General features: G+C 40.7%; 1 protein-coding gene across 1 annotated transcript in view; it reads left to right on the forward strand.

Moving 5' to 3' along the window:
• The window catches only part of SATB1 (SATB homeobox 1), a 75,438-nt gene that overhangs the window by 33,526 nt on the left and 13,930 nt on the right, over positions 1-27,982 (forward strand). The window contains exons 8-9 of the mRNA XM_084280589.1: positions 7,127-7,339; positions 15,647-15,802. Coding sequence (XP_084136715.1) covers positions 7,127-7,339; positions 15,647-15,802 — 369 coding nt within the window. The remainder of the gene's footprint in view (positions 1-7,126; positions 7,340-15,646; positions 15,803-27,982) is intronic.

Genomic DNA, 27,982 nt, shown 5'->3' on the forward strand with positions numbered 1-27,982 from the left:
AATATTTTAACTTTTGATACAATTAAGTATTGAAATAGTAATGGTAGCTTCAAGTTACCATGGTCTGCAGCTGCCATGTTACCCAGTAAAAACACCAAGCAAGTAATTCAGAATATAAGTAGTTTAGTAGATATTTGCTTCTTTCTCAGACTTGCTTAACAGAAGCTTGTTTTCTCCCGCTTTCTGCCCATCTCCAAAGTCATTTGTTCATTTCTTCTTGGCTAGTTTTGCATATGGCTTTTGGTCTCTGTCATTTCTGCATGAACAGTAGTTGTTACCTGCAACACAAGGACAGTTGGTTCTGACTGGAGATGGTATTTATATGATACTACAGAAGAAGATGCTCTTGAGGTGTGATGAATGCAGCTGTAGAACCAGACTTCTAGTGCAAATACTGATTCCTGATTACTATATGTTTTTATTACCATGAAGGTTATTAATTATTTGTTTAAAGTTTAGTTCTTCCACAGTTGTTGTGGTTAACTGGCTTGGCATAATGTGTTCAAGGTGAGCCAAAACTGGGAGATAACCCCAAAGTGAACATTGAAAACAAATCCCATGTAGAGACATGGAATACGTATGTAATATATTTTGGCAATTTTCAACCAAATTTACTTGAAAGAACACAGGGTGGTATCCCTGTATCCTGAAAATTGCATTAACTAGTCTATTTTTTTTTTTCAGTTAGCTACATAAGATTTTGCAGCATTTGGTATGTTTTGTTTCAAACGTAGGGAATAGAAAGGAAAAATACTAGTAGCCTAGGCAGTATTAGCCTCAGTGTTGCCAAGAGATATCTCAGCCTACTTTTAATATGAAGTGAATCCCCACTGAAATCCAGAGGAGTTTGTTGTAGGCCCATTTCACCTTTGCAAAACTGAAAATTGTTAATTGTACCAACCCCCCCATAACAGCTAAAGTCCAGATATAAAAACAGGTAAAGATATTTGTGACTCTTACAAGAAAGCATTAGATTTGTTTTGCTTGCTGTACCTTGGAATTTATCTCATGTTATTCAAGTATAAATGGCATTTAACTAAAATTAGGGCAGCACTTAAATAACTGGTGGTATTTAGATGTCATTTTTTAATATTGATGTACTTTCTTTTGTCTTTTTGTCTTTTTTCCTTTTTGGCTAGAGCAAGTGAAAATGCTTGTTTAAATTCATCTACTGTTTTCTGAGATAAAAAGCTAACTCAGGCTTACCACTGACATTTTTGAAACTGTCATAAGCATATTTGAGCCGTGTCCAGGGACCATATCATGCCATCAGTTTCCGAAGGCAGAAGATCTCACTGAAATCAGTTAGGAGTTCTGTGCACAAAACCCCTGATGTCGAGATACAGTCTCAGATGAGGGGAGAGATTTGCTTTCAGCGTAAAAGTTAAGGAAGGAAATGAACTATAAACTTAAGAGTAATTTAGCTGAACATTTTGGCAATAAAAATGGACTTTGGTTGAATTGGCTGAAGGTGTTGGCAACCTGTCATTTTACAGACTTGTGCTCTGCAATAAGAATACAGAATTCGGTGGAGGTTTTGGGTGGGAAGAGGGGGTTCTACCAGCTTAGTGTGGTAATTCGGCACATGGCCCTAAATTCCAAGAAGTTTGGATCTGGGGGAACAGTGTTGACTAGAAATATTTCTGTTTCCTCACAGCCCAAAGGAAAGAATTTGGTAAAATTACTTCTGAAAACTAGGGTTTCTTTTTTTAAAAAAATTACATTCTATCTATAAGGCAAAAAAAAACCCTTCAGCCACACCTCAGAAAAGGGTGTCCTTAATATCTGCTTTGATAACTTCTCCTCTATCCTTAACTTCAAAATGTCAGCTTCAAAAACGTGTAGCTCTCAGGAATGCGCCTTGCAAAGTTTAATCAGGGAAGGCTATAACTAGAATGAAAATTAGCATCTGTACAGGCACAATAGAACAATTGTCATAGGGAGCAGAAGTGCTTTTGGAGGACTGAGCACCTCTCTCCACGAGAAATTTCACAGTGACCCTTCTAGGAAAGCTTCAGGGTGCAGTGGGGCCTGAAGTGTTATTTGTCCTTCCGCAGTTGCGATTCCAGCTCACTGGCTGCGAAGAAACAGACGGAATCCTGTTAGCACCTCTTTGTAGCACACTGTGGAAAAGTTTGTTGAGTCAGGATGTGTGCAGGCAGGTCGGAGTTTCACCTCGAGTGTGCGTACCGCTCTCTGTTTGCTCGGGTAATTTCAGTAAATCGAGCTGCTGACGTTTTGGTTGCCATTCGGCCAAATTAATAAACGTAGTATTTTCTGAGCTGATGTCAGCGCACTGTGTAGACGCTTCTGCCCTCTTGGAAAAAGTGAGTTCAGTTTTACCCTGTGCTTTGCTGGTCAGAAAATGTGTTTTGCGATCAGCTCGCTGGCCCGGGTAGCACAGAGCAGCGTCAGGGTGACGGTGCCGATGCACTGGGGCAGCGCCCCAAAATGCTTTGCCCCGTGTCAGCCTCTGCCCAGCCTGCCATCGACAGAGAGGTTCAGCCCACGCCTGCAAATCTGCAGCTGAACTTGGAGGCTCTTGACTCTGTTCTGTTCTTCGTGAGAGAGCTGGCGTTGAGCATCCTTGTTTGTTTGGCTGGAGCACCTCTAGAGCCCCAAAAAAACAAACAAACCCCTCTAAGATTTTTGTCTTGCCTTTGTAAATGTAGAGATGAGTCAGGAAACGGAAAGTTTGGGTTCCCGTAGGCAAGCCTAACATTTGACTTGAAAGGCGTAGCTTAACCTGGCGCGTGGCAGGGTGACATGTACGTACTGCGCGAGCAGGGAATTGTGTTAGTCATGGTTGTGGTTGGAACTGTAACTCCGGGCTCCTGTCTCTGTGTACAGTTTCAACCATAACATTTACTGCATGAACTCGGGTGCCGCTGTACGGAGGTGACCTCTTGGCTCCATCATCGCAGAAGGAGGGGGAGTACTTTTTGCTGCTTTTGCCATGTCTGACTACTGTCATTTTTCTCCTTCCCACCCGTAAGAGTTTTTCATCTCAAGGTTTTTAAAGTACTTCTCAGTGTTTCTGCCAGATACCTTTTCTCTCCCCTCCTTTCTACTTCACCCCCATCCCTGTTTAAAATACTAGCTGCCAGGATACATTACCTTTCGTTCACATATAGTACCTTTTCTCCTATGTGAAAACTTCTGCGTATTTAGGACTGTGTTCATGGTAATTCTGGGCAATTGCTATTTCGAGGGAGAACGCTTGGAAGCCGTAAACGGCTCTGTGTAATTTTAAAACAAAATCTAAGTTTACACAAACCACCTTCTCAGGCACTATTTTTTTTTCCTTCCACTTTGTCTTTGGCACACTTTATTTTCCAGTAAAATGAAAAATGAAGATGGATTATTCAAAATTGATAACAGTAATGGACCATCATGTAATGTTTTATTGAATTTGAGTTCTGTAAATTATGTGGTAGAGAGAAATTTGCCTGCTTAAGTATAACAGAAATTGCCACTGTATTCATATAATTCTTCGTAGTGTAATTTAAGAAAAAGCACACTATCCATATCACTATTGAATAAAAGGTAAAAAGGTGCTATTACACTATCATGACAGCTCTCCTCTTGCTACTAAGCGACGTAGATAAATGTGTCTGCTTATAACTTACTTGGCAGGAATCCAGGCTTGTGGGTGGAGCCTGAGAATGATCCTCCACCTGGACATGGGATGGGAGCACCCTGGAAGGGAGAGGGATAGCGTTGAGGGATGTTCTGCGTGTTTTGGGGAGGTTTGGGCAAATTGCATTTTTCTTCTGGGAGCTTTGAAGTTCTATCAGGCTGATAAAATCTATTTGAATCAGTGATTACGTTCAAAGAGGAGACAAACTGGGGGCCAGACAGGCAGTGTTTTCGTTCATATTGGCAGACGCTCTCGTTTATCTCCAGTTTTAAAGAATTCATAATTAGCTTTTGAAAGCCCAGATAATATTTATTGAAGATTTTTGTGCAATTAGTAATGAATTATACTTGTGATGACGTGTAGGCTTTCTTTTTTTTTTTTTTTTCCAATGGGAGCCAGTAACATTTTAAGAAAATACAATTCCAGTGCAAAAAGAAGACAAGGGAAGAACAGCGAGGAGGGCTCAGAACCTGGCATTGTTTATAATCTCTATGCAAAACAGCATTTAGCTTTCATGCAACCTGAGGTACAATATCAGGAGATCACACTAAGAGTCGGATCTTGGCAAACCAGTTCAAGCCTGGTAGTATGAACAGTAAATCTCTGCACGTCAGCATGGGGCAGGAAGTGAAGGCTTATGTTTTCTTTCTAGGATTTTCCCATTTTATATCTTGCCTAGCAATCTTTAGCCAAAGTTTTGTGCTCAGAAAATTGAAGCAGTAGCAATGAAGTAATGTTTGAAGCAGGCAAGCTGCGGTGTAAGACTTCGCCTGCACCTGGTACTACACCTTTTTTTCCCCCGTGTTATTTCTTCACTTATTGTGACCTTTAGGTTCAAAGCTCCTAGAAGCAAACACCTCTCATCTCCTCTCCTCCCTCCACGTCTGTGTCCTCTGCTTCCAGCTCGTGCAAGGAGCTGTGGCAGTGATGGGGGAAGGACAGGGGAATGAATACTTAATAGCATTTCTAATCACCCAGAGGTGTCCTGCAGCAATAGTTGTACTGACAAACGCAAGAAAAATACCAAACCCAATTTTCTTTCTTTACTTATTTTACTGAGAGGGGTAACATTATACAAGAAAAGCAGCCTTTTCTGCTTTTTTTTTTTTTTTTTTTTAGCTTCCCCCTTTGTGGCAAAGGCTTATGCAATAAAGTATTTTCTACTGTGGGATAAAGTATTTTTCAGGGATATTTCCTGTGTCTGACAGTGGGCTGGCTGGTAGTAAGGAGTCTCCTCTCTTGCCAGTGATCAGTCCACTTCAGTTTAGTTTTTCTTTCTTCTTGTTGATCCTGGTACAGTTGTTTTCAGTACAGTAGGAGTCAAAAATCTTATCTGTTTACACCTCGATCATATGTCCTGTGCTATGCAGACATCTTTGCCTTGTCTCACAGAATCATTTTTGATGCCCCTTGGAGGATAGTATAACCCTGCCACTAGCAAACACTAGAAACAGTGGGGTTTTCTCCTTAGAAGTAGAAAAAATAGTATATAATAATTTAACTTCCCTTTTTACTAATAAGTTTATCAGTGAAACTAATCACTATGAAAAATTTCAAAACTCGTACTCTACCCAAATGCCACTCAGGTCTGTAACTCATTTACTTACCTTTGAATAGCTTCTGCCTGGACACCAGAAAAGAGGAGGGGTGAAGGATAGTGGTGAGAAAGTATTCTCTAGGATTTTTATTTTTTTTTTTTAATCTTTCTCCAAATTATTTCTCATGCTTAGTGCTGGAAAGACTGTGTTTTCCATTCCACTTCCCTCTTAAGTGTGCAGGCACAGACAAGGCCACGAGGACCACTCTGGCTCCAGTGCGGTGGTTAGCATCTCCCATCCTCATCACCCAGTGCAAGTACATTGGGCAAGTGCAGAGCTGAGAACTGCATTGGGTGGGCTCTGACACTGCTGAAGTGCAGCTGCTCGAGAGCAGTGGCTTTGCAGCAGCCCTTTTGTAAGGGGCTTTTGCTTGATAGGATGGGACCTTTGAGAGAGGTAACAACTTCCGTTGGTGCTATGAGCATCAGTCTTCCCTACAGAGGAGGCTGATGCTTGGGCCGTAGCTTTCCACTGCCTTAGGAATGGATATCTTCAGTCAGGGTTGCCTCTCTTAGGTAGTTTTATCTTTCTTATCACATGCCTCCCTCCTTCCATTTGCCCCTCCATTATCCCAAATAACTTACAACAGGTTTATAGGAAAAGATACATTTGGTTATGTTATTCCTTTAAAATCACATCTGTGTTCCCTTGCGATTTACAATAAAAGCCTCTCATACCAAGCCTCTCATTCCAGCATGGCAACAGCATTTACTTTATAAAGAAGTTCACATTCAAAAGTTGATCTTCTTCTCACTGCCTTGTTACTTCAAGACAGTAGAGCATTTTGTATGCCTGACATATTTAAACGGAGAATTTGGCAGGGGCGAGATTTCAAGAACCTGTTGACATTAAAGTTCTAGTTGCACTCACAGGTTCATAAATATTTCATCTTTTAGAGTAATTAGGTGTCCCAGACCGCCAGGCCTCCTCCATTGCTGAGAACTGAGATGAAACTGAGATGAAGTGATTACGTAGGAAACCTGGTGTGGTCTGTACAAGCCGCTGGCGGCATGCTATCGTCTGCAGCCTGCCCATCTCTGGCTCGCTGCTGTGGATGCCCTGGGTGCTGTTTTCCTTTCATGGCCCCCTGCTCACTTTTAGCTATCGTTGCTGGACTCTGAAAGTGGTCAAAGGACAGCAGTGGTAATTTGACTTAGGAAGTGGGGCCTGCACAGCAGGTAGTCGAATAAGTAGCCCAGGCAGTGGACTGGGTGAGGATTAGGGTTGTCCTGGTGAGGGGGACAGTGAAAGGAGGAGAAGGGAGAAAAAGGATGAACATCCAACAGTGAGTTTTGTCATCTGTTAAACGCCAATATACTCTTAAAACAAAATACTGACTTAAAAAAATACGTATCTGAGTCAATTAAGCAGTACTTCAGGAACACTGCGAGTTTATCATCTCAGATTAGTTGTGAAATACCACTTCCTTTCAGAGAGCTGATTAGGTTGCTAGAAATGTGGAAAGATATTTTTTTAGGTTCGCTACGCGTTTTGATGGGAAGACTGAGAACAGCTGAGTGTCATGCCTCTGAACTATCTGTACTTCACTTATTCTTAACATTTTGTGCTTGTCAGTCTACTGTGAAAGATTTCATGGCAAGTTAAGCCAGTAGAAGGAGAGAGACCTATTAGGCAGATTCAGTTTATGTTGTATGTAAACCAGATGCTTAATAAAATTAAGGGTACAATCGTGGCTCTCTTCTCTGCTACGTACAATGCCATTAATATATTCCTGTATGAAGCCAACAGTGCATTTGCTGCTCTCATTCTCAGCCCAATGGAAAGAAGAAAGAGGACTGATGAGCAGTGGCTTTGCAGAGCACAGGTTTACAGGCGCTCACCCAGGCTAACTCTCCAGCATATCTTTTTTTTCCCTCCCTCCCTACAGGGCTTGCTCTCAGAAATCCTCCGAAAGGAAGAAGATCCCAAGACTGCCTCGCAGTCCTTGCTGGTAAACCTTCGGGCTATGCAGAACTTCTTGCAGCTGCCAGAAGCCGAACGAGATCGCATTTACCAGGACGAAAGGGAAAGGAGCTTGAACGCAGCCTCTGCAATGGGCCCCGCGCCTCTCATAAGCACACCGCCTAGCCGGCCTCCACAAGTAAACCACTCTCTCTGTCTTTGAGATTTCCCCTTGTGTTTCCTCACTGTCCTGCTGGGTGATACATTTCTTAAAAAGAAGAAAGCTTTTGCTGTTGCATTTTTTTAAACACTCACAGAATCACTATTTGCAGTGTTGTTCACAAATTAAATTTAAGAAAAGCAGTGTATGATAGTAGTAGTTTATTACTACCTATTTTCTAGTTTTAAGATAAATTCTACCCATTATGGCCCCTACAGAGGGGTTTTTTTTCTCATTTTATTGATTTTTCCAGCTTTACTGGGCCTGGAAGATGTTGGCTTTTAGGTGTCTTCTTTTCCTATAATTCTCAGGTGTTGTTCTTAATGATAGAGTTTCACATAGGGATTTTGAAGGATTTGGACTGCTAAACTAAGAGGGAATGAAAGCAAGTGGGAGTACATCATATTGCCTTAACCAGAAAATGAACAGGTAAAACTAAAGAGATGGGGGAAAAGAAGACTCTACCCCAAAATTCTGGGCACACTTTCACCAGGTCAAGCTACTGACAACTGGATAACATAACAGGCTTGCTATATCTCTGAAAGATTTGATATCTTCATTAAAGCTTCATTTAGTATTTGTTCAAATGAAACTCCTGTTGATTTCCGTAAAATATAGTGAGACTATTGATTTAATTCTCCAAAAATTATAAAGTTGGATAGAGCGGGATCCAGAAAATCATTGCTGTAGTTCTTGTGTCTATGGAGGAAAGTTCATATGCTGGTTTTTAGGGTACCTGAGAAGTATGGGTGTGAGTTATAGGAATGCATAGGGTTTCCACAAGGACGAATTAAACTTCATCTTTTCTGATATACTCTGCATTGCTGTGGCTTCAGGTTGTACCTATTCAAGGACAAAACAAACTGATCTGCAGATATGTGGGAAGCATTCTGTAAATACAGTCCAGATCTGCTATACAAAGCAAGGCTTTGAGATTGTGGGAATGTATGGTTGAATGTATAAACAGAGAGCAGTTCTTTGCTAACCAGGCTCAGGCTTGTGCCTATGACTATATTCCTTACCCTTTCTGAATGCTGTAAATCCCTCGAGATTGTTTTTCTAATTTTCCTGCAGCTAATGGATACTAAGGACCACACTAAAGTCACAAATAACAAAATTGTACCATAAAGGAGGACAGAAGATCACTTTGACCTGCTGCAGTACTTTTCACAAGAAGAGAAAAAAATTTTAGCAGAAAGAACAGACTGTGCTAATGGTCTAATTTTGTTATCATTAACCGAGTTTAGTCTGTGAAATCCACTATAGATATCCTTCAAGATAAAGGATGAGAATCTGTTTACATAGCAATGCTTTAGGGGAAAATAGTTAAATATAGATAACTGTTTAAAATAACATTTGTGTTTGTTTTAATATCTGTACCTGCTCCCACAGCCCAGGTAATTCAGAGCAAAGGCTAACCCTCCTTCTTAACTTATCTCTTTCTGCCAAGGTAATGTCTCACTCTGTCTCAAGTGGTCTTGGGCAATTTCACAGCTAAAGAACAGAGTTAATTACAGGACCTTCCAGAAGGATGTCAAGTCGGAGGTAGTCCTTGTATTGGTTTTAATTCACACTTGAAACTGTATAAATCTCTTGCAGCCAGAAAGGAAGTGAGACTTGGGGGTTTTCTTAAGTGACAAAACATACTGTAAGTCAGAATTTCGGGGTCGGAGTTGGGGGGGGGATCTATCTCTGCTGGGCTCTTGTTCATAATTTCATTTCATTTTTTTAATGGGAGTCAGGAGTATAGTTAACCTAATTGCAACAGTTCAGAGTGGAAATGGCATACGGTTTTGTTTTGATCCTTTTCAAAAGGAAAACAGGTTAACAAGGAAGCTTTATAGGTTAATACTTGTGATCTACAGAACACATAATTTTTTTTTCCCTAGTTGTTATATTGTTGTCTGTCATTCAGCAAAACATACACACTTTACCGAGTGGATGGACTGAGAATGTAGAAACCTCTGAGTTGGGATTCTGTGCACCCTTTTTACATGTTGCCAGAATTACCCACCTATTAAATGCCTGTAGCACTTGCCACCTGCTTTTAAGTGTCCAGAACCCTAAGTTTTAAAATGGAAATATCCGTGTTGTTAATGTAAGTACAATACTTAATTCTAGAAATAATAATGGAATTGTTCTAGTTGTTGCACTGGCAAGTATAACTTCACAAATCGTAGCAGAAATAAATTATAGTCACGATATAGCAAAATTATTAATGCAAGCTACTCTCTGATACACCCACAAATGTCTACAGTTTATTAAATATTTGATGCTAAGGAAATAAATCTACAAATGTCCTTACTACTAAATTTATTACAAGCAATTATTTAACATTCACTAAACAGGAGTACAGCATAATATTTTTCTAGCTTAGCTGTGAGCTTCTTGGCTAACTATTGAAAGACAAAACAGACCGTTTATCCTGACAACAGAATTCACACAGGAGCCAAGATATTTAATATTAAATCTTTAGACCAGTGTAACATTTGAAACAATTAAACTATGAAACCATGAAAAATGAGAGCTAATATGCCACACATGAAGGTTTATTTTGCAATTGCAAGTTATCAGTTTCGGAAGGATGTGAAAATAAACATCCTGAAAAGGATCTATTTTGCATTTTTGTGTTGCCAACTGGTGGCCAGACAGTAGAGCAGACTTAACCATTTAGCAGCTGAGCTTGTTCTGTGTTAATTTTGCATACTGTTGCATGCAAAAACAGAAAGCGTGACCTTGGAGGTCTGATAGGATAGTAGGAACTCACCAAGCATAAACCCTGGTGCCTGAGTTAGAAGGAACTGTGTTGACTTTATCTCATTTTTACAGCATTCTAACTAGTTGCTACTTGAGCTAATGTATCTGGATTGTTTCCAATTCTTTTTTGAAATCCTTTAAGAAGCTCTTTGTCCCCCCTACTTCTCCCTTTCTCCCTGACTTAAACAAAAAAGCAAAATCTTACTTCTTTTTTTTTTTAATTGAAATCATTAGCCTCTAATGCATGAGCTTCTGGGATACGTGCATAGACCTCTAAGCTGGTCAAATTGTAAAAGTCTGGTACTGCCTTCGACACTGGCAGACTGAGTGCGAGGAGACAGCATACGCAAGAATTTTTCTCTTGGATGTTGTTCATCCTTCCACTTCCTGGGGCAGAAGCCTGTCTGTTGGGCTCTTTCTTGGAGCAGTGGAGTTTATAAATATTAGCATCTCCGCCAGGTAGGTACTGTGTGGAGACATAGTTTAACCTTTCCAACCTAGAAGGAAGAAAACGAGATCCTTTCTTGTTCTATTTATTTATTTGTTTATTCCCCTCTTCAACAGCTTCAGCTTGCAGATCACCCCGCAGAGGTACTTTCTGTGTATCTTCAAGTCAGGTTCAGAGGATAAATCTATTACATGTTGTGTGGGAACGAGAGGATGGGATACTTCAGAGGTTGCTGAGTGTGGAGATATGTTCAGGGTGGATGGAGTTCCCCAGAGAGATGCTAGGGATGGCCTTTCCCTCTCATCGGAGCAGTTCAGGGGGTGGGAGGAAGAAGATTCCCTCCTCCTTAGTACAACGTTAAGGGGGAAGACAGAGACAGGCGATCGGGTCACAGATTTTCTTTTCCAAAATGTTCAAGTTAAAGCTCATTAGCAGTCCTGCAGGTATGAACACTTCTTCTCAGCACATGTAATCTCCATTTCAGCAAAGCTGAGGAGTAAATCCTTCTCACCACCCGTATTACCCAAAGAAAATTTGTGCTAACTCTTGAGGCCCATTGTCATTCTGTGTAAAAACAGCACATGTAATGTCAGGAGCAGAATGTAATTTTGACAAGGCAGTGATTTAAGAAGTATCCACAAATGTTGCGTGAGTTGTGGTTCTAGGTACTCAGTTGACAGAAACCTTTGTTTTCATAAAAGGCCTCCTCCTGACTACAGTTCCTTCGTGCTGAAACAATTTCAGTTTGGGTCCCAGAGATAGAGTGTCACTCTGGAAAGACTGGGCTTGAGGAGAACACTGCTTTGCTGGTGTTTGAGGACCAGTGAACCTCCATTGTCAGAAACTCTGGATAACACCAGCTCTCATGAAACTTGATGGTGAAGCCCTGGGGTTCAAACACATGCACACACAATATATCACCACCAGCAAAATTTTGAAATCTGCAGAATTTGAGATTTAGGTTGATAGTCTCTGTGCCAAGTTGCATGTTAATGAAAGTAAAAATGAAAAAAAAAATAATAAATGCAACTCTTTCCATGCCCCCCACCCCCCCCTCAAAAACCACCATGCAGGAGAGTTAATGGAAACCCTGACACTTAACTATAACTGCACTTCCAGGCGCCACTGTAATAATGGAGTAGTAAACCTTGTCCTGATAAAAGCTGTTCTGAAAGCAACAGCATTTATTGTACCTCCTGTGCTATTTGCAGAGCAGAACTGAAAAGTAGTTTGTTTTGCCTGGAATGAACTACTTTATGAATTTTAATGTACGATGTAATATTAAAAGCTAAACCAGGATTAAAGAAGATTTTTGTTCCCAAGCTAAAACAGTACTTATGAGAATGTGTTATAAAAGATTTTTTTGTTTCAGTTTCGATGGGGAAGAAACGAGCTTCCATGTTTGTGAAAAGCTCTTCAGATTGGTTATTCTTTCTATAACAACCTGTTCTTTGTTTAGGAAAATTGAATTAATCCAGAACTTCTTGCTACTGTAATCAGTTTTATTTGATGAGAAGATATATCTGGACAGGCCAGGAGGGGATGGTTGTGTATGGGTTCTTTTTTTTCCAAGTATTTCTAAGTGACTGAATTGGTTGGTGATAGGAAGATGGCCAAATAAGTTTCTGATTCTCAGTTTGCTCAGGTTCTAAAATAATGCTCCCCTGTTTAGTTAGTTTTTGCAAAATTTGATTACTGCAAAAAAAATAAATTAGCTGATCAGTGGTTTCTTTCCTAAAAAGAAAATGTGGCTATAAGTGTGGGTGGGGTGAGAGGTTGTGCTTAAGTGTGGATGAGATGAGAGATTATGTTTTGTTTTGGTTTTGTCTCCAAAATGAATGCTTTCTCCCCCTCGCTTCCAAGTCCTGAAGTTACACTGTTGGGGGCTTTTTTGTTTTCTGTTGGGGTTTTTTGAGGAGGAGGGTGTTTTTTCAACCCAGCTTCAAACAGCCTCTGTCTTGAACTCAATTCTAAATTCAACACAACAGCCTAGATGCTTGCTATGTATAAATTATGAAACAGTTTTATGTATGGATATTCTCCAAGAGGTTAATTAACGTTATTGCATGGAATTCATCAGACCGGAGCAGACCAATGGTCCATCTAGTCCAGCCACGGTCTATACCTGATCTTTGAAGAGAAATTGTTAAGAGGCGGGGGAAGAATTTTCATACTTGGCCAATGATGTAAATTGAAGAGGGAGAGGGTATGGCTGTGAACATCTCTTTAATAATTCCCAAACCCACCATGTTACAGCTTTAAGGCTTTCATTCTCCTCAAGCTCTTTGGGCTAATATGGCATTTTGATGCAGGTATTAGTGGGTTTTGTTGTTCAGTTCCCAATTCAGTATCATCAGAAGGCAACAGGGCAGCAGGAGGCATATTTTTTCTTTTTTTTTTTTAACTTCAGTGACATATTAGATGCTGTTGAGTTTGTTTGCCAACAGGATTGAGAATTTTCAGTAATTCTCTTGGGTTAAGTTCATATCTGTATTAAACTGGGCACTGAAAAGTGTGGACCGAGATGCACATTTAAATTATGTCTCCAGCATGGTGTGTGTCTTGGGTTTTGATAATCTGGGTGTTCACAGCTCAGTTAAGTGGTCTATGAAGTGCTGCTACAACGTGAAGCTGTCTTTTGAAGCTGAGTAGCAATCAAAAAGGCAATGTGTTTACAGAAGAGAGACGTTCCAATCAGGATCACAAGAGCAAAGTGTTTCCTTCCCAAAACATACCGGGGAATTTTGTATCCTAGCTGAATGCCTTCCTTGTCCTCTCAGGACCCCCAAAGATTAGTTGCAAGGTAGAACTATTCCTTTGCAAAGGACTGAAATAACTGCTGAAATGTAGACACGAGGTCCAGGAAGATGTGTTGACAAAGCCATCACTTTTTCTAATTTAGCTTGCCCTGATTTTTACATGCAAACAGAGAAGGCTGTCTCCAGTTGTATATTTAACATCCCCGTTGGTATTCAGTTATCTTTCAATGACTCCTTTTCATGTAAAGGTTATAAAATTGCCACTGGTTTTGTAATTTTCAAATTATTTCACTGTATGGTGTTCAGGAGATGCACCTGCTCTTGTAGCCCCGTGCTGGTTTGCTCAGTGTGAGGCATGTGTTTTCCCATTCAGTGGTGGGAAGAAGGCACGTTGGTGGTACTGCTCCTCACGCTGCCCACTGCCAGCGCCTCAATTGTTTCTGAGCAGCCATGAGACCAGGCTTGGCCATCGTCTACCGCAGTGTCCCCTGTAAAATGTCACACTTCAGAAAAGGAAAGGCCTCACTCTTCAGGTCACAGCTGCAGAATACCTGTTATTTTCAGATGTACTGCCACATTTTGGGATTTTTATCTGTTCCCCTGCTCATTTAGGACTCCTGCTTTCAGAAAGTGCTAATGCCTGCCAGGAGGCGGCAGGTGGAAGCGTGTGCGGACGCCTTGTTCTTGCTGGGGTTTTGCCCCTTGCAGCTACGGGGCATGTGTTAGCACAGCTCCTGAAAAGCCTGATAGACACATCAGGCTCAGCAAAAGTGGCATGCGCTCCCAGTTTCTGGGCTAGATTATTTTATCTTAAAAGCACTATGGAGAATAGTTAACACAAATTGAGCGTGACACTTCTAGGAACAAATGGGCTGATGATTTGCCTAAGTATGTTTCTCACCCTAATCCTTTGACTCTTATATCGTGAGACCTGTGACATACTAAAGCTCCTAGAGAGTGAGATTAGAAGGTGAATTATCATGTTGTCATGATTTCCCTTTGAACCTCAAGGGACTTTAGAGTACAGGAAGATGCTGACTTGCACTGGATTAAACTGATAGTGAAACTGCGGTTTTAGACACATACTTAAGAGGAGGCTGAATCACCCTCTGGAAATGTCAAGCTCTGTCCATGAGATTTAGAGGTATCCTGAATGACTAAGTTTGACTAGATGTTGTAACTTCTTAATGGCTAAATTAATTGCGCTCTCAACAACCTCAGTATGAACCAGTGGGTTTGAATCAAAATCTAAAGGTTTGATATTGCATCATCACCTTGTAGGTTCTTGGCAGAAATACCGTTTTTCCTTTCTTCTGATCTACTTTAGGATTAGTTGTCTGTCCACTGATCTTGGTCAAGCATTGCAAGAGTAGCTGCTAAATAACAGATGTTATCCTTAACTGTTGAGAACATCCTAGGATAAACTGAGTACCTGCTAAGTTTTAGTACTTCTCAACTGATACTGCAGAAACTGCACTGTAAACTTGGTGAGATGATTCTTGGTGTTGAAACCTAGCTATCATCATTACCAGAGGATGAAAGAAGGGATCATCTTCTGTACATCATGTCACTGCTGTTGTATTTTTGTTGTTTTCCTTAATGCTGCAGATGCAGCATGGAGGTGGCAGTGTAATAATTGTGTCTTGGTTTTGTGTTATTTTTTTAACCTGGACCTCAAGAATAATAAATATTTGATGGATTTAAGTGAAATCCAATTAGAATTTAATAGTTTTAAGAAAGTCCTATCTTGATTTCATGAATGAGTCGTTAAAATATGCATTATTCTAAATTATTGCTTTCTTCAAAACAGCTTAAGAATTAAACATAATATTTAAAAAGTTGAATCTAAAGCCACAACTTTTCTACATTACATGCATTTCCATGATGTAAATGCGTAATATATCTTGGCATAATATATCTTGGCATAAACCAAGATATATCTTTCAGGTTTCTATTTCATTAGATCCTTTTATAACGCACTTAAAATTTCACTTAATTTGCATGGGGCAAAGAGATCATGTAAGGATTCACACGTCTCTACTTTTCCACCTAATTCTCTTTATGCCATTGAAATTCACAGTGGTCAGTTAATGATAACTCATATTTCAGATGCACTCATCTGGTACAATATAGTGAATTTTCTTGTTTCCCAGTAGCCCGAACCACAGATAACTTATAATGTTAAATCTCTGAAAAGCTGAAAGAATATCAGAGCAAGATTGAATAAAAGGAATAAAATGGAAAGGGGGACTACTTGGGGAGGGAAATAAGGGAAAATAACTTTTTCATAATGAAAAATGTCTCATAAAATATATTTTCTAGGTCAAAACAGCTACTATTGCTACAGAGAGGAATGGAAAAACAGAAAATAATTCCATGAACATTAATGCTTCCATTTATGATGAGATTCAGCAGGAAATGAAGAGAGCCAAGGTGTCTCAAGCACTGTTTGCAAAGGTTGCGGCAACCAAAAGCCAGGTAAAGTTCTGAGGGTGCAACGGCCTCCCTGTCCTGTGTGTTTATCCCCCCTCTTCCCGGGTTTTAATCTGTGTCTGTGGGAGTTACAGTGAGTGGCCAGGTTAACCACACCAGCCCAGTACCACATCTTGGAGCTCCTTGGTGAGTCCAAAGGTAACCTCTGGTTACCCTAGACCAGACAGGGTTGAGAAGCAGCTTCCCAAGATGCATCCATCCCTCTTCCCCACCTCTGAGATGCCTTTGCTGCGCACCCGTGGGTCTTGGGTGGCTCAGAAAGTGTCAAGTTCATCGGTTCTTTGCTGGCATGTATGTGGCAAAAGCTGTGGGCGAGCTCTGTGTGTTGCTGCCGACAGAATTAATCTTGAGACTTTGGCATTTTGCAATTACATGTGCTGTAACAAGGAGCTCTGGGGTTCTGTATTCTATGAAAATAGTCAGCCCTGCTGGTAAGGCTGTGCACAAGAGGTTGGGTAGCACTGTCCACCTCAAAACCAAAAAGAAACCCTGACAAACTATGCTGGCATGAGTTACATTTGAGAAAACATGTATGATCTGTGTGCAATATGATGGCTGCTTGGTTGCCTCTGTGGGTGCATACATCTGTATAACATATTCAGGTTTAAGCCTTTGTTGTGTGGTTTTCTATTCTGTTTTCTTCAACTGAAGAATTTCTGTCAAGTTTTGTGGCAAGGGAGGGAAATCAGCAAGCACTTGTTGGGTGAGATTATCATAAGTGACACGTCTTCTGAGAAAGATCACCAGAATATGCAAAAGCATTGATTTAAGTGAGAATATACTCAAGAAAAAAAACCAAAGGAAAAGCATACAGAGAAATGGGAAAGACTAGAACTACAGTTATACTGACACTTGAAAGAAATGGTAAGGGAACTAATGCTTACAATATCTAGTTTTCACATTAGATTAAATGTTAAGTCCACTCTGTCACTTTTCCTTTACTTTTCTGAAATTATTTCACAGAAAAATACATCCTTTTCCTGATAATGATCAGTTAGACATTCGTTTCCTGGCCCATCAGCATATATTTTTTAATAGTCTTTAACTTTTGACTTCTGAGTTGCTCATGTTTTGGAGTTTACTCTATTTCATGGTACAGAAAGGATGTTGTCTCTTAAGTTATATGCTGTAAGGAGCATTTAAAGGGATATTTTGGAAATGTTATATCAAAATGATTAAACTCAAGCTGTGGACTGTAAAAATTATAGCTTTATAGGCCACATGCCTGCCTACCCTTCAATCACTGTCAAAGTGATAATTTCTACAATAATATGTTTCTTTTATTGTGGGATTCTAAACACCAAGTGCTGTTTAAACATTAAACTGAATTGTTTATGTTAGTGCTGTACTCAGTGTGTCATACATCAGGCCACTATAATCTCCCATGGAATGTAAAAATTCTGTCATGAATCATGGCTTGTATATCGGAAATTACTGTAATTTTGATTGGAAATTACAGGGCTCTTGAAATGTTTCTAATTATGATAGAATGTTACAGCAGCTTCCAACCTGTGTGCTCTTCAGATGTCTTTATATTTACATGTCAAGACTCGGGGTTAGAGCACTGTCCGTTTTCTACACCTTCCCCTTTCCATTGCAGTTCTCTGCAAAACTAAAGTATGAAGCCAATCTATCGGTCCATTCAATTTTGATCTGATTTGTACAATAGTAGATCTGTTTAAGTACATTGTCTTAAAATTTCTAGGTGGGACAGCCTTTCCAATGCTGACTTTAAAAGGAACAAGTAATCAAAATCAAGCACAAAAGCTTCCAGAGGATGCAGTGCACTTTTTTTAGAGTATTGGTATCAAATTTAGACTCATGTACAAACTTTGCTAACAAATACAGAAAACAAACACTACCAAACATCTAGTTCTTTTCCCTTTCATTGTGGAGATCATGCCTGTGTCCTCAGAGGTTATTCTTCTCCCCAGTGGAAGCAGTGCAACGTTAATTTATGTGTTAAGCAAGCTTTCAGGTTTGCAGTTAGTCTTTTGCAGTAGAAATCTGCTTCACGGAAGTAGCCTCTTAAGTAAACTGGATGCATTTGGTCTTCTGTAACCAGTTGACTACTAGTCAGCCAATTAATAAGCTTTACTTATGTAGCAAAGCCGTGTATGTTAAGGGAGATTACCTGTATTTGAAAATATTCAGCATTGTAACATGTCAACAGTAGAGAGAAATATTTCTTGGGGCAAAGAAGTCTCCCTTGCACAAAAAAAGTGGCTTGTTCAAACATATACTGGAAGATAACCTCTTTTGAAAGAGGTCCATTGTTGGGTTTGGAGGTTCTTTTTCAATTTGGGGATATTCCTTTCCTGCTCAGAACTGGAATTCCTGGGGATAATTGCTTCCAGTTATAGCGAGAAGTCTGGAGAACACTTACTAGAAATGGTGCGTTGGTTAACAGTTTTGTTTTTAAAATTGTTAAAATTGAACATTGCTGCTCTTACCTTATACTGGATATAAAAACTTGATTAACTCCTGTGTGTAGTCTGGAGTTACGGTATAAAACAGTGTGTGCCCTAAACCAGCTCTGCCAGTGGACAAAGATAGTTAGTAGTTTGCTGAGGGGCCTTTGTATTTTATTTTTTTTTTAAGGAACTGCTTTGGGTCGACATTAGATCAGGTGTCTAAGCAGCCAGCATCTGCAAGGTGTCTGGGCTTGCCTGAGCTGGGAGACTGCAGATAATGTTCTGCTGACTAGAGTGCTTTGTACAGGAGAGCTATTAAATGATGCGCTACAGAAGTTTCTATTTAAGTAACACAGAGCCAAAAAAACCCGAGCATCTTCCCTTGCACTGTGTTAGTGCCTTTGGCAAGAGTTACCCGATTGACAGAGGTCCATGTACAGACCCGATGCTCAACAAACCAGCTGGCCACAGGGGCTCAGTGCAGCAGAGGTCATAGCACGGGGCAAGGATGGGGTGAGGAGGAAGAGATTGCAGTGATTGATGTTAGTGAGACCATGCTCTGTCTTAGGTGAGTGACGGTTTGTGTGCTTGTAGTTTCATGGTGTGCTTTACTGGTGACTTGTTGGCATTCAGAAAGAAAAGGAACTACTTGGCATGTGGGGTTGAATGAGTTTGGGGCCTTAGCTAGATTTCTTCACATGTCAATTTTTTTTCCCTGTATAGGGAATTTATTCATTCTGCATATGCATTAAAGTTCTATATATTTAAGGATCAATATTATTATTAATACTAATAACCTGCAGAATAAATTCAAATTCAGTTATATTCAAAACATATACTTTCAAAGTTACTATAGTTGTGCTGAGGAGCTAAGGAAGATGACATAATACAAATTGTTTGAATACATCATATCTTAGGGGAGTTTTATAATTGTAATTGGCAAAACACCTAATGCCAGTATTTAAAATCTTACATTTTTATTGCAAGTTCTCTGCCTAATAGGTCTATGTATTTTTTCTAGGTTATGTTGAAAAGAGAGCCTTAGAAAAATACATGCAAACGGAAGACAGGTTTACCCGAGTGCTTTGCCTCTGCTCCCAGGTTGTTGTTTTATAGTGGTACAACGGCAGTACTAACAACATTGTTTGCTAAAATTTAATCAGCACACCCGAATAAGTCGAAATGAAAAGAATCCACACATATATGAACTCGTGTGGTGTGCGTTACTTTTACAATTTAATCATATTGAGTTTTTATTAAATTTATAAACTGACAGTCTGATTCAAGTAATTATGAAAGCACATTCTTAATTTCGTTATTTCAAAAAAAAAAAAAAGAAAAAGTTGATCAGTGTAATGATCATTAAGGCATCATGGTTCAGTAACTGTGCATTGGTTACAATGTTTTCATGTGGGAGCCAGAGATGAGGGTTTTTTCCTTGATGGTGACAGATGCTGAAATCTAATTTTATTCCATTAAAAACAAACAAACAAACAAACAAAAAAGCCCCAAACCTAAGAGCCCCCAGAGATAAGGCAAGTAGAGACTTGTAGTGCTTCTGTATGTTTGCTGTATTTTGGGAAGTTACGTTTATGCTAATGTCTTACCCTGAAAGGCTGCAGCCTGCATGGACTAGTATGAAGCAGGGGAGAAAGCAAAACTTGCTGAAAAGTCAGCTTGCATTGCTAAAGCTTTCTTAAATTTAGGAAATTAGAGTTCTTTGTTAAAACTGAAGTGGTATCAACTGCTGTACCTCTGGGAGTCCCATGTGCTGCAGCGCGAGGCCACTCGCCTGCATTGCTATACCTAAGTAAATTTACTTTATAGTAGCATAAATTAAAAAAATTGATATTTTGCTGCAGTGTCAATCCTGCCAATCACTCTGTATGACCAGGTAGGTGCCAAACACCCTCCCTTCTCACCGAATCAAAATCCCTTTATGTTGAAGGTGAGACACTTGGCTCTTGCAGATGGTGCTCCGACTTTAATTTCAGTGTAAAACTAATGCAGTGCTACCCATACCTCCAGAAAACTCGTCTAATTATGGATAGTTTTGACCCATTACTTCTGAGCTGTTGCACCGTGTTACCCAATTTCCTGTCCTTCTGTCCTCGCCTTTCACTTCGGTTAGGCATTTAGCCCCTTGGAAATGAGTAGATAGGCAGGCAAAGCATGCAAGTAACATCAGGGGTCCGAGCCACTGCTAGAGACTCTGTCCTAAGCCATCAGACAAGAATTTTGGGTGATGGTTCGACCTTTTGCCTTAGTAGGCACCTGGAGCGTCCTCCTCCAAAAAGCTGTGTATGGGGGTACATCGGGTAGGCATCAGGCAGAGCATCAAACAGTTGGGAGTAGCTGGGAAGGAGTTAAATGGGAAGGGAATGCTAAACATTGGCACTAAAATTGCTTTTGGCATGCAAATACCATGCTTTTCCTGACATAAATATTTTCAGAATAGGCCATTAGAGTTCAGGTATATAAAACCCTGCTTTTACTGGAAATTTTAATGTTGTAGTAAACCCAGAGATTTATAGTGAAAAATTGATGTCTGTTATCTCACTTTTATCTTTTTAACCAGCAGTTTTATAAATGCTATATCTTTGATCTGGCTTTTTCCATCTAGAGACTAAGCTATATACTCTAATAGGAAAGTCATTTTTAAACAGCTTCCCACACTGAACAAGCACGGTATTGTGGATCTGGCACGAAGATGTAACATGCCATTACCGCAGATATAGAACGATCTATTAAACTATTTTCCAGCGGGGGGAAAAGAAACCTTTTTATCACCAGAGGATTACTCTGGTAACAATATGGCTTTAAGGGGGGGAGCTGAAATCTATTTCCAAAGCTGTTTCATCAGGGTACTGCACCCCAGGTTGCCTCCAGAGGGTCCAGTCTGGGGGGGGCAGGAGGGGGCTTGGTCCTTCGCCTGTCACCCTGTGTCTCCATCAAGTCGCCTCCTGCCTTTGTCTCCCTCAGAGCAGCTGAGTCACTTCCTGGGTTTAAATCTTGGCTTAAAAACCTTCTTTTTCCCCCTCCCCTCAGTGTACAATGGATTCTCTGTGGAGCATGGAGGGATATTGCACAGGGAGACATGAGGTGAAAACAAAACGTGCCGTCATTTCATGGGTCCACCTGGAAATAAAACCCTCGCCTTCAAGGGAAAGTGAGATACAGTAGTTAGAAAACATTAGCTGCCGAAGTACACCACATGCACAGACTCTGCATTTTTTTAACTTTATTTTTGTATTTTATTTTCCTGCTCCCTCTGGTACCCAGGTGTGATTGCTCTGGCAGTTGAAGAGGCGCCATGAGCAGCAGGAACTGGGACAGGATTGGGTGTCAGTGGGGTTGGGAGAGGAAGAGTATGAACCGAGAGAGCAAGATGGCCTTCTGAGAGTGATCAAGAATTGCCCCATAAAGCGACGTGTCATTCTGTGAAACTGTGAAACTTGGCAGATAGGGACGATTTGTTTGTTTCGCAGGACATTGTGTGTAGGCTCATAGTGTGTTCTGTCTTGCTCGGGTCGGAGGGAGAGATTTTTGGGTTTCTAGTGCAGGAGCAAAATGAATGCTTGTAGCACTCCATGTCCTTCCTCTGCCACATATCTTTATTTCTTTTGCAACATCTCTTCGCAGAGAGAAAGGTTAGAACCTCAGGAAATTTCCTTAGGAATCTTTTTTAAAATAGTTCTCAGAAAAGAGGTAGATAAATTGAGTTCTGTTAACTCGCTTATCGCTCGGTCTAGGTAGACCTGGAGAAAGGCTGGCGTTGATCCCAGCTGTATCCCACATTATTGATATGACCTTGGTGGAGTGGGTTGACTTCAGTCAGTCTTGGGTTCCCGCTATTAAAAAGTAGACAGCAACTTCTTGAGTCAACAAAGATGCACTGAAGAGAAACGGCCTTAAAATCTCCGAGGTGGTTCATATCAGAGTGCAATTGCCCATGGAAATCTGCATAGAGGGAAAAAAAAAAGCATTAAAACCTGAATTAGTTCAAGCCAAAGAAAAAGAATGAAAAATACTTAACTGGTAAGAGGATTATATTGACCTCTTCAAACAGCTTCTTGGGGCTAGGCAGCCCTTTCAACATGTGAGGCAAAGGTTGGATTTGTTGACACACCAATGAAAAAGTGCGCTTCCTGAGCTTGCTTGTACATGTGGGGTCAGATTGGCTCAGGTGGAGGTTCCCAGCCAGCGGGGTGGCAGTGCAAGCTGTTTAGGTGCTGCTGATGGTCCATGTCGTTGAGGCTGTTTAGAGGGCTGGTAGCAGCTTCAGGGAAATGTCATATATTTGAGCCCTAAGGAGAGCTTCCCTGGAGGAATGCGGTGCACATCTTCCCTAGCGTGGTCAGGAGTTAATGCCCCACACCTTGATGTCCCCAGCCTGCAGTGTCCCTGGGAGGCTCTGGGACCACTGAGTGCCTAGCAGGATACAGCCCCCCAGGTGGCCAGAAGGAGCAAGGGAGAGGGGCTCTTGGTTGGATGGTTTTTGTCTGGCAAAAGGAGCACAAATGTGTGGGAGAAGCTAGGAGAAGTGCAAGTTTAAGTCATTAAATGTACAAATGGAAAAAGGGAGCCAAGTAGAGAAAGCTCTTTACAAAATATAAAATTCTGTTAAAGTAGCAAGACGGCACAACATAAGGAATGTTTGGTACATGTTATTGAAACTGAAAAATCAGAGTATGGAATGAATTATAATTTAGCATAATCCATAATTTTACAGTTTTCATTTTGAATTATTTATCTTATATGATTTGATTAAAGATAAAACTGGCTGACATCTTGAACATCTCTGCATGTCTTAATGACAAATGAAAAAAGTCCTCATTATAACTTCACCATTTTAAAATTTTTATTTGTGTTGTTTCTATATAGCTCCCTTTTATTTTTAAAGCATATTTCAGATCCACATTGTGTACATGCGATTCCATAACCCATCAGGCTTCAGTGTTGCCTCAGTACCTCTGATTCAGTAAATCAGATCATAGGCAGCATGCTGTCATATAATAAGGTGTCTGATCCTTATTACCAGTTTGTTGATGCACAGACTCCTTCAAATTGACCATTGCAACACATGGTTTCCCCTGAAACTAGCTGTGATAATTAGCGTGGCTCTAATGAGACAGAATGTCACTGATCTTGTGCTGAACTGTCGAGTATCGACGCTACGGATGGGAACTGTCAAAGCTTGCCATCTGTGACAGAGCTTGGCATATTCCATTTGCAAGGTAGAGCATGCTCAATAGACTGTTTTTAAACAAATGGTCCATTTCTTGATTAGGGCTCTGTGTTCTGTTACCGTGGAAGACTTTATATCATAGTTAAACTTTTTTTCTCCCCCCCCCCCATTTTATTTTCTTTTTTTTTTCCTTTTTTTTTTTCCTTTTTTTTTTTTCCTGGGGTAAGCTTCTTAGAAAACAAAAACATTACCAATTCTCAAAACAGTGCCTTCAGTCCTCCATTAGCTTTTTGGGGAGAGGTTGGGGTGGTTGCTGATCACGTATTTATTCTTCTGTCCCCCGGTTATCTTCACGTAGTCCTCCTAAGGCTAGCATTTCCACCAGGCTTTTATCTGATTTTTTAATTTTTTTTTTCCAAGCAGTGAGGGATATGGAGGGTGTACTTTTGAAGGATAGAGGAGCAAAAATTAAAAAGCCTTAGATGACACACAGCGGGAGCACGTGCTCCTGGGATGAAAGATTGGATCGGTTAGGAGAGTTGGGCGCCCAGGCTCCCGAGACCAACCCTGCAAAATGCCATGCAAAAAGTCCAGCGCTGCTTATCATTCCAAAATATGCTTTGTTGCTTTTTATTTCCTCCTTCTCTGGCAGACCACACAGGGCTTGTTCTGAAGAACATTTTCACTAATCTGATCAGGCAGCCAAATACGCCGGGAAAACTGCTTTAATGATCCCACTAATTACCTCAAGTCAATATGAACTGTATTATTAGACTGAGGGAAAATATTCCATTAGGTCTCCCCCTTGGGAGTTTCTCCGCTTTGTGATGTCACCGAAGCCTTCGCCCTCTCGCTTGTAATTAATTTTATTTACACACGCAGGCACGCACAAGGTCACACCTGCACAACCGGAGCTGGCCAGGGAGCTAGTGGCACTCAGGCTTAATCAGATCTGTCATAATTACCATTCTGCATGTTTCTGACACACGCTGTGAAATATTTCAATTTAACTGCCGCTACCAGCACAACCAGATGTAGTGTGAGTGTGGCTGCATTGGAAATATTATTCCTCAGGATAAACTCTCTCCTCCTCCTTTTTCCTCCCACCCCCTCTCCCTTTTACAGCTAATGTGGCACAGAAGCTGATGTATCCTGTAAATCTTGAATGCAGCGCTAGATTGATAACAGCAGATTAGACAGTTTAACCACAAACAGCTTGTTCATTTTTCACAAATGAAAACCACATGTGGTGTAACTAAAATTTCAGGCTCTTTTTTTTTTTTCCTTTTTTTTTTTCTCTCTCTCCTCTTTGGTTGTTGTTTCCTTTTGTGTGTGCATGTGTGCATGCACGTGTTAAGGTCTGCCTGTCACTGCAAAGGAGTGAAATAAAAGAGTAAACATAGGAGGGGAAAGAGACACCGCTGTCTTTAGAAAGATTATTTCTCCATGACCTTTATTAAAAACCTTCCTTGCTTTGGCAAAGAAATGCGGGTATCGTACAGGGATTTTGTCTCTCTCTCTGAGACTTTCTAATCTCTGGGCTTTATGTCCACTTATTAAAGAAGTCATCCTACTGCGCTGATTTTCAAAATAACGTGCCAGCAAACAACTCGCTTTGAGAATAGCTTCTAACCAAAGATGTAGTCTTCACTGCTGCCTAAATTTGGCAGAAATAAAATTTTCTGCCAAAGTTTTTCACCATGAATTTCTTCTCATTGTTAACTCTTCCCTTTTCCCCTGGGGAAAAGATGATTCTTAAAAGAGAATCCTCAAAGTGTCTAGAATTTGGGCAATCGGAAACTTATTTTTAATTTTTTTTAAATTAAAACATTCCAGTATTTCTTATGAAAACATGCTTATGGCTAGCTTTTAGGAAACTAAATGTCTGTAAATTGGTTTACTTTTTATAAATCCATTTTTTCAGTTAAATTGTTCGGCTTGCCCTAATTAAATAGCATTCCATACTTAATAAAGTTGTGGGTTTTTTTTTTAACCATCTATTCTTTAGTAGATCACTGTTGGCTACTTTTCCTACACAGAGAGAAAAAAAAAAACAATTTTGATAGAAAGTTTTAATTATAAGATTCTATAACAATTCTTACACCAAATAAAAAAAAAGGTAGGTGTGATGCAACTGAGCAGATTCCCCAAAAGCTGTTGCAGGTATTGTCAGGTGCAGTGCTTTACATCTGATAGAATTTCATCTAATCTGTAATAAGGCTTCCAGGGGAGCTAAAAACAAATAAATAGTAACTTTAGGAAGAGATTGTTTTATCCATTGCCACCGACTTGTGATACAATATCGAAAGTGCAGGAGACAGGTCTGGGGCTCTTCAAAGTCAGAAGAAGGTGAGCAGGATAGTTGTTGAAAGCCACTGAAGGCACAATTTATAGCAGAAAATTTGGCTAGGTATTTGGCCCTCAGACTGCTGCAGAGATGGTTAAAGACCCATGCTCATATCACTTGGCCAGCAGTCACTGACTGCATTACTACCCACAGAGCTGAGCTGGCGTAGGTCAGCGTAGGTGTGCCATCAGCATCCCTCACTGCATGGCAGTGCCACCACTGTTAGTGACTGCCCTGGGGTCCATGCAGACCCCAGAAAAAGCAGAAGTCCCATGCTGGAGATGCCCCCAAAACCATGGAGGTGCCAAGGCTGCAGATGTCTCAAAAATAAGTCTGGAATAAGGCGAAGAGGGCAGGAAGGGCTGGAGATGGAAGAGAGAATGCTGAAATGACTGTCAGGGTTCTTGCAAGGATCCACAAATACAGCTTTGCTTTGCAAAATTATTCAAAAATGTCATACAGTTAGGAAGCACTGGATTGCCAAAAGAAAAAAAGTGCGGCAGCCTCTCCTACCTCCTTTGAGTCTTTTATTTTTAGTTTTTCTTTCTTAGGTAGAGGTGTTTTGGTTCCTACACTCCAGATGCGTGAATCAGCTCTTCCTCAGGCAGCACCTGCTGTCTGCCTGAGAAGAGGTGCTCTGTCTGGCAGGATGGATTTTCTTAATCTCTCTTCCCGCTTTCTGTATCCTCACCTTCTGTTTTGTTTTCCTCCTGCCACCTTCGCTAATTTCTTTCGTTATACTCTCCTCTTAGCCCTCCTTTGATTTTTCCCCACCCTGTTCATTCCCCATATACACCCTCAACATCCACTCTTGCTCCATCCTCCTCTTTCTCCTGTCCGTCTGCTGTCCCCAGTGTGCCAGAGTCCCACCCCAGGGTCACTTTGCATAAGTATCCCCTTTTGCATGGGCTAAAGCTTTGGCACCCTGAGCCTTTGGGCTTCCTTTGCTGGGTGGTGGGGAGCTGAGGGCTGGTTGGCAGCACTGCCAGCTTCATGGGTGAAAATTCGTTCCCAGCCCCACATGGCGACACAGATTTGGCCAGGAAAAGGTGTGTATTTTTGATTTCTCAGGTTGCTATGGGCAGATTGCTGATTCAGGATGCTTTTGAAAATCTATGTTTTAACATGAAGAAACTAAAGCACTATTATTAAAAAAAAAAAGCGGGTGTGGGGAGTGGGAGAGATGTCTGAGCAAGCTGTACGAGAGTTAATGACATACAGAAACGAAAACAAAGCTGTAGTGCCAGAGCCAAGGAGGAGGTTGAGGAGTTAGTGAGCAGCCCGAGGTTCCCAGCAGTGGGGGAAGCAGGGTACCAAGTAAACAGTGCAGAAAACAAAAGCGAGCTCAACCCGTAACTAAACAGGAAATGACAGGGTAAAATTCCTCCTGAAAACCTGAGAGCTGCAGAACACACGTGTTACTGAGAAGATAAAAGGCATCTTGTGCAAACACAACTCTACAGTAACAGTCCGAGCAGCAGTTTGTTAAAGGAGTGACCGGTTACGATCCAGGTGAAGGGTTGTTGGGCGAAGGACAGGACAGGAAATAATAGACAAGTGTTTTCTCCCTTAATGTTGAATGGGATAACTCAAAACACACAACACCTGAAAGGATTGTGAGAAGGGATACAGTGTTTTATTCCCAATATTTTTTTTAGTTTCGCTATTTCTTACAATTTCTCATTGTGTCCCATTTTTTTTTTGTATTTTCCTCAAATTTAGCCTCCTAAGGCAAACCTCAGATTTTTGCTTACAAATAGACTAGGGTGTGCAGGCAGCTAGCTGAGTGGGGGAAAATTCCAATTTGCAAATATTTATCTTATTCCAACTCTGCCAAATTTTATCTGAATACACATTGTAGTTCAGTGGGCATCTCATTTTTATTCCTGTGCAGTGTCATGTTCCCTTACTTCAGGGTGGCATTTAAGAAGCAAATGAAAACAGTTTTCAGGATCTTTATAAAGTAAAGGTGTTGAGACTGAGTGGTCCTTAGCAGAATTCCCTGGTGTTTTGGACCCCATCTGAACAAGATCTGCACACCTATCAGTTGTGTCTGTGGGTTTGTGTAGGTGACGAGGTATTTTGCTGAGCCAGGTGCTTAGCGTCTCTAGTACATGTAACATGCAAGAGAAGGTTCTGCAGATTTAGGAACTTTCCACTGTTTATGTAAAACTAGTTATTTTTTTAAAAAGCTATGAACAGACTAAATGACATTC

This window comes from Gallinula chloropus (genome assembly GCF_964237585.1).
Source record: "Gallinula chloropus genome assembly, chromosome: 2".
Lineage (NCBI taxonomy): Eukaryota > Metazoa > Chordata > Aves > Gruiformes > Rallidae > Gallinula > Gallinula chloropus.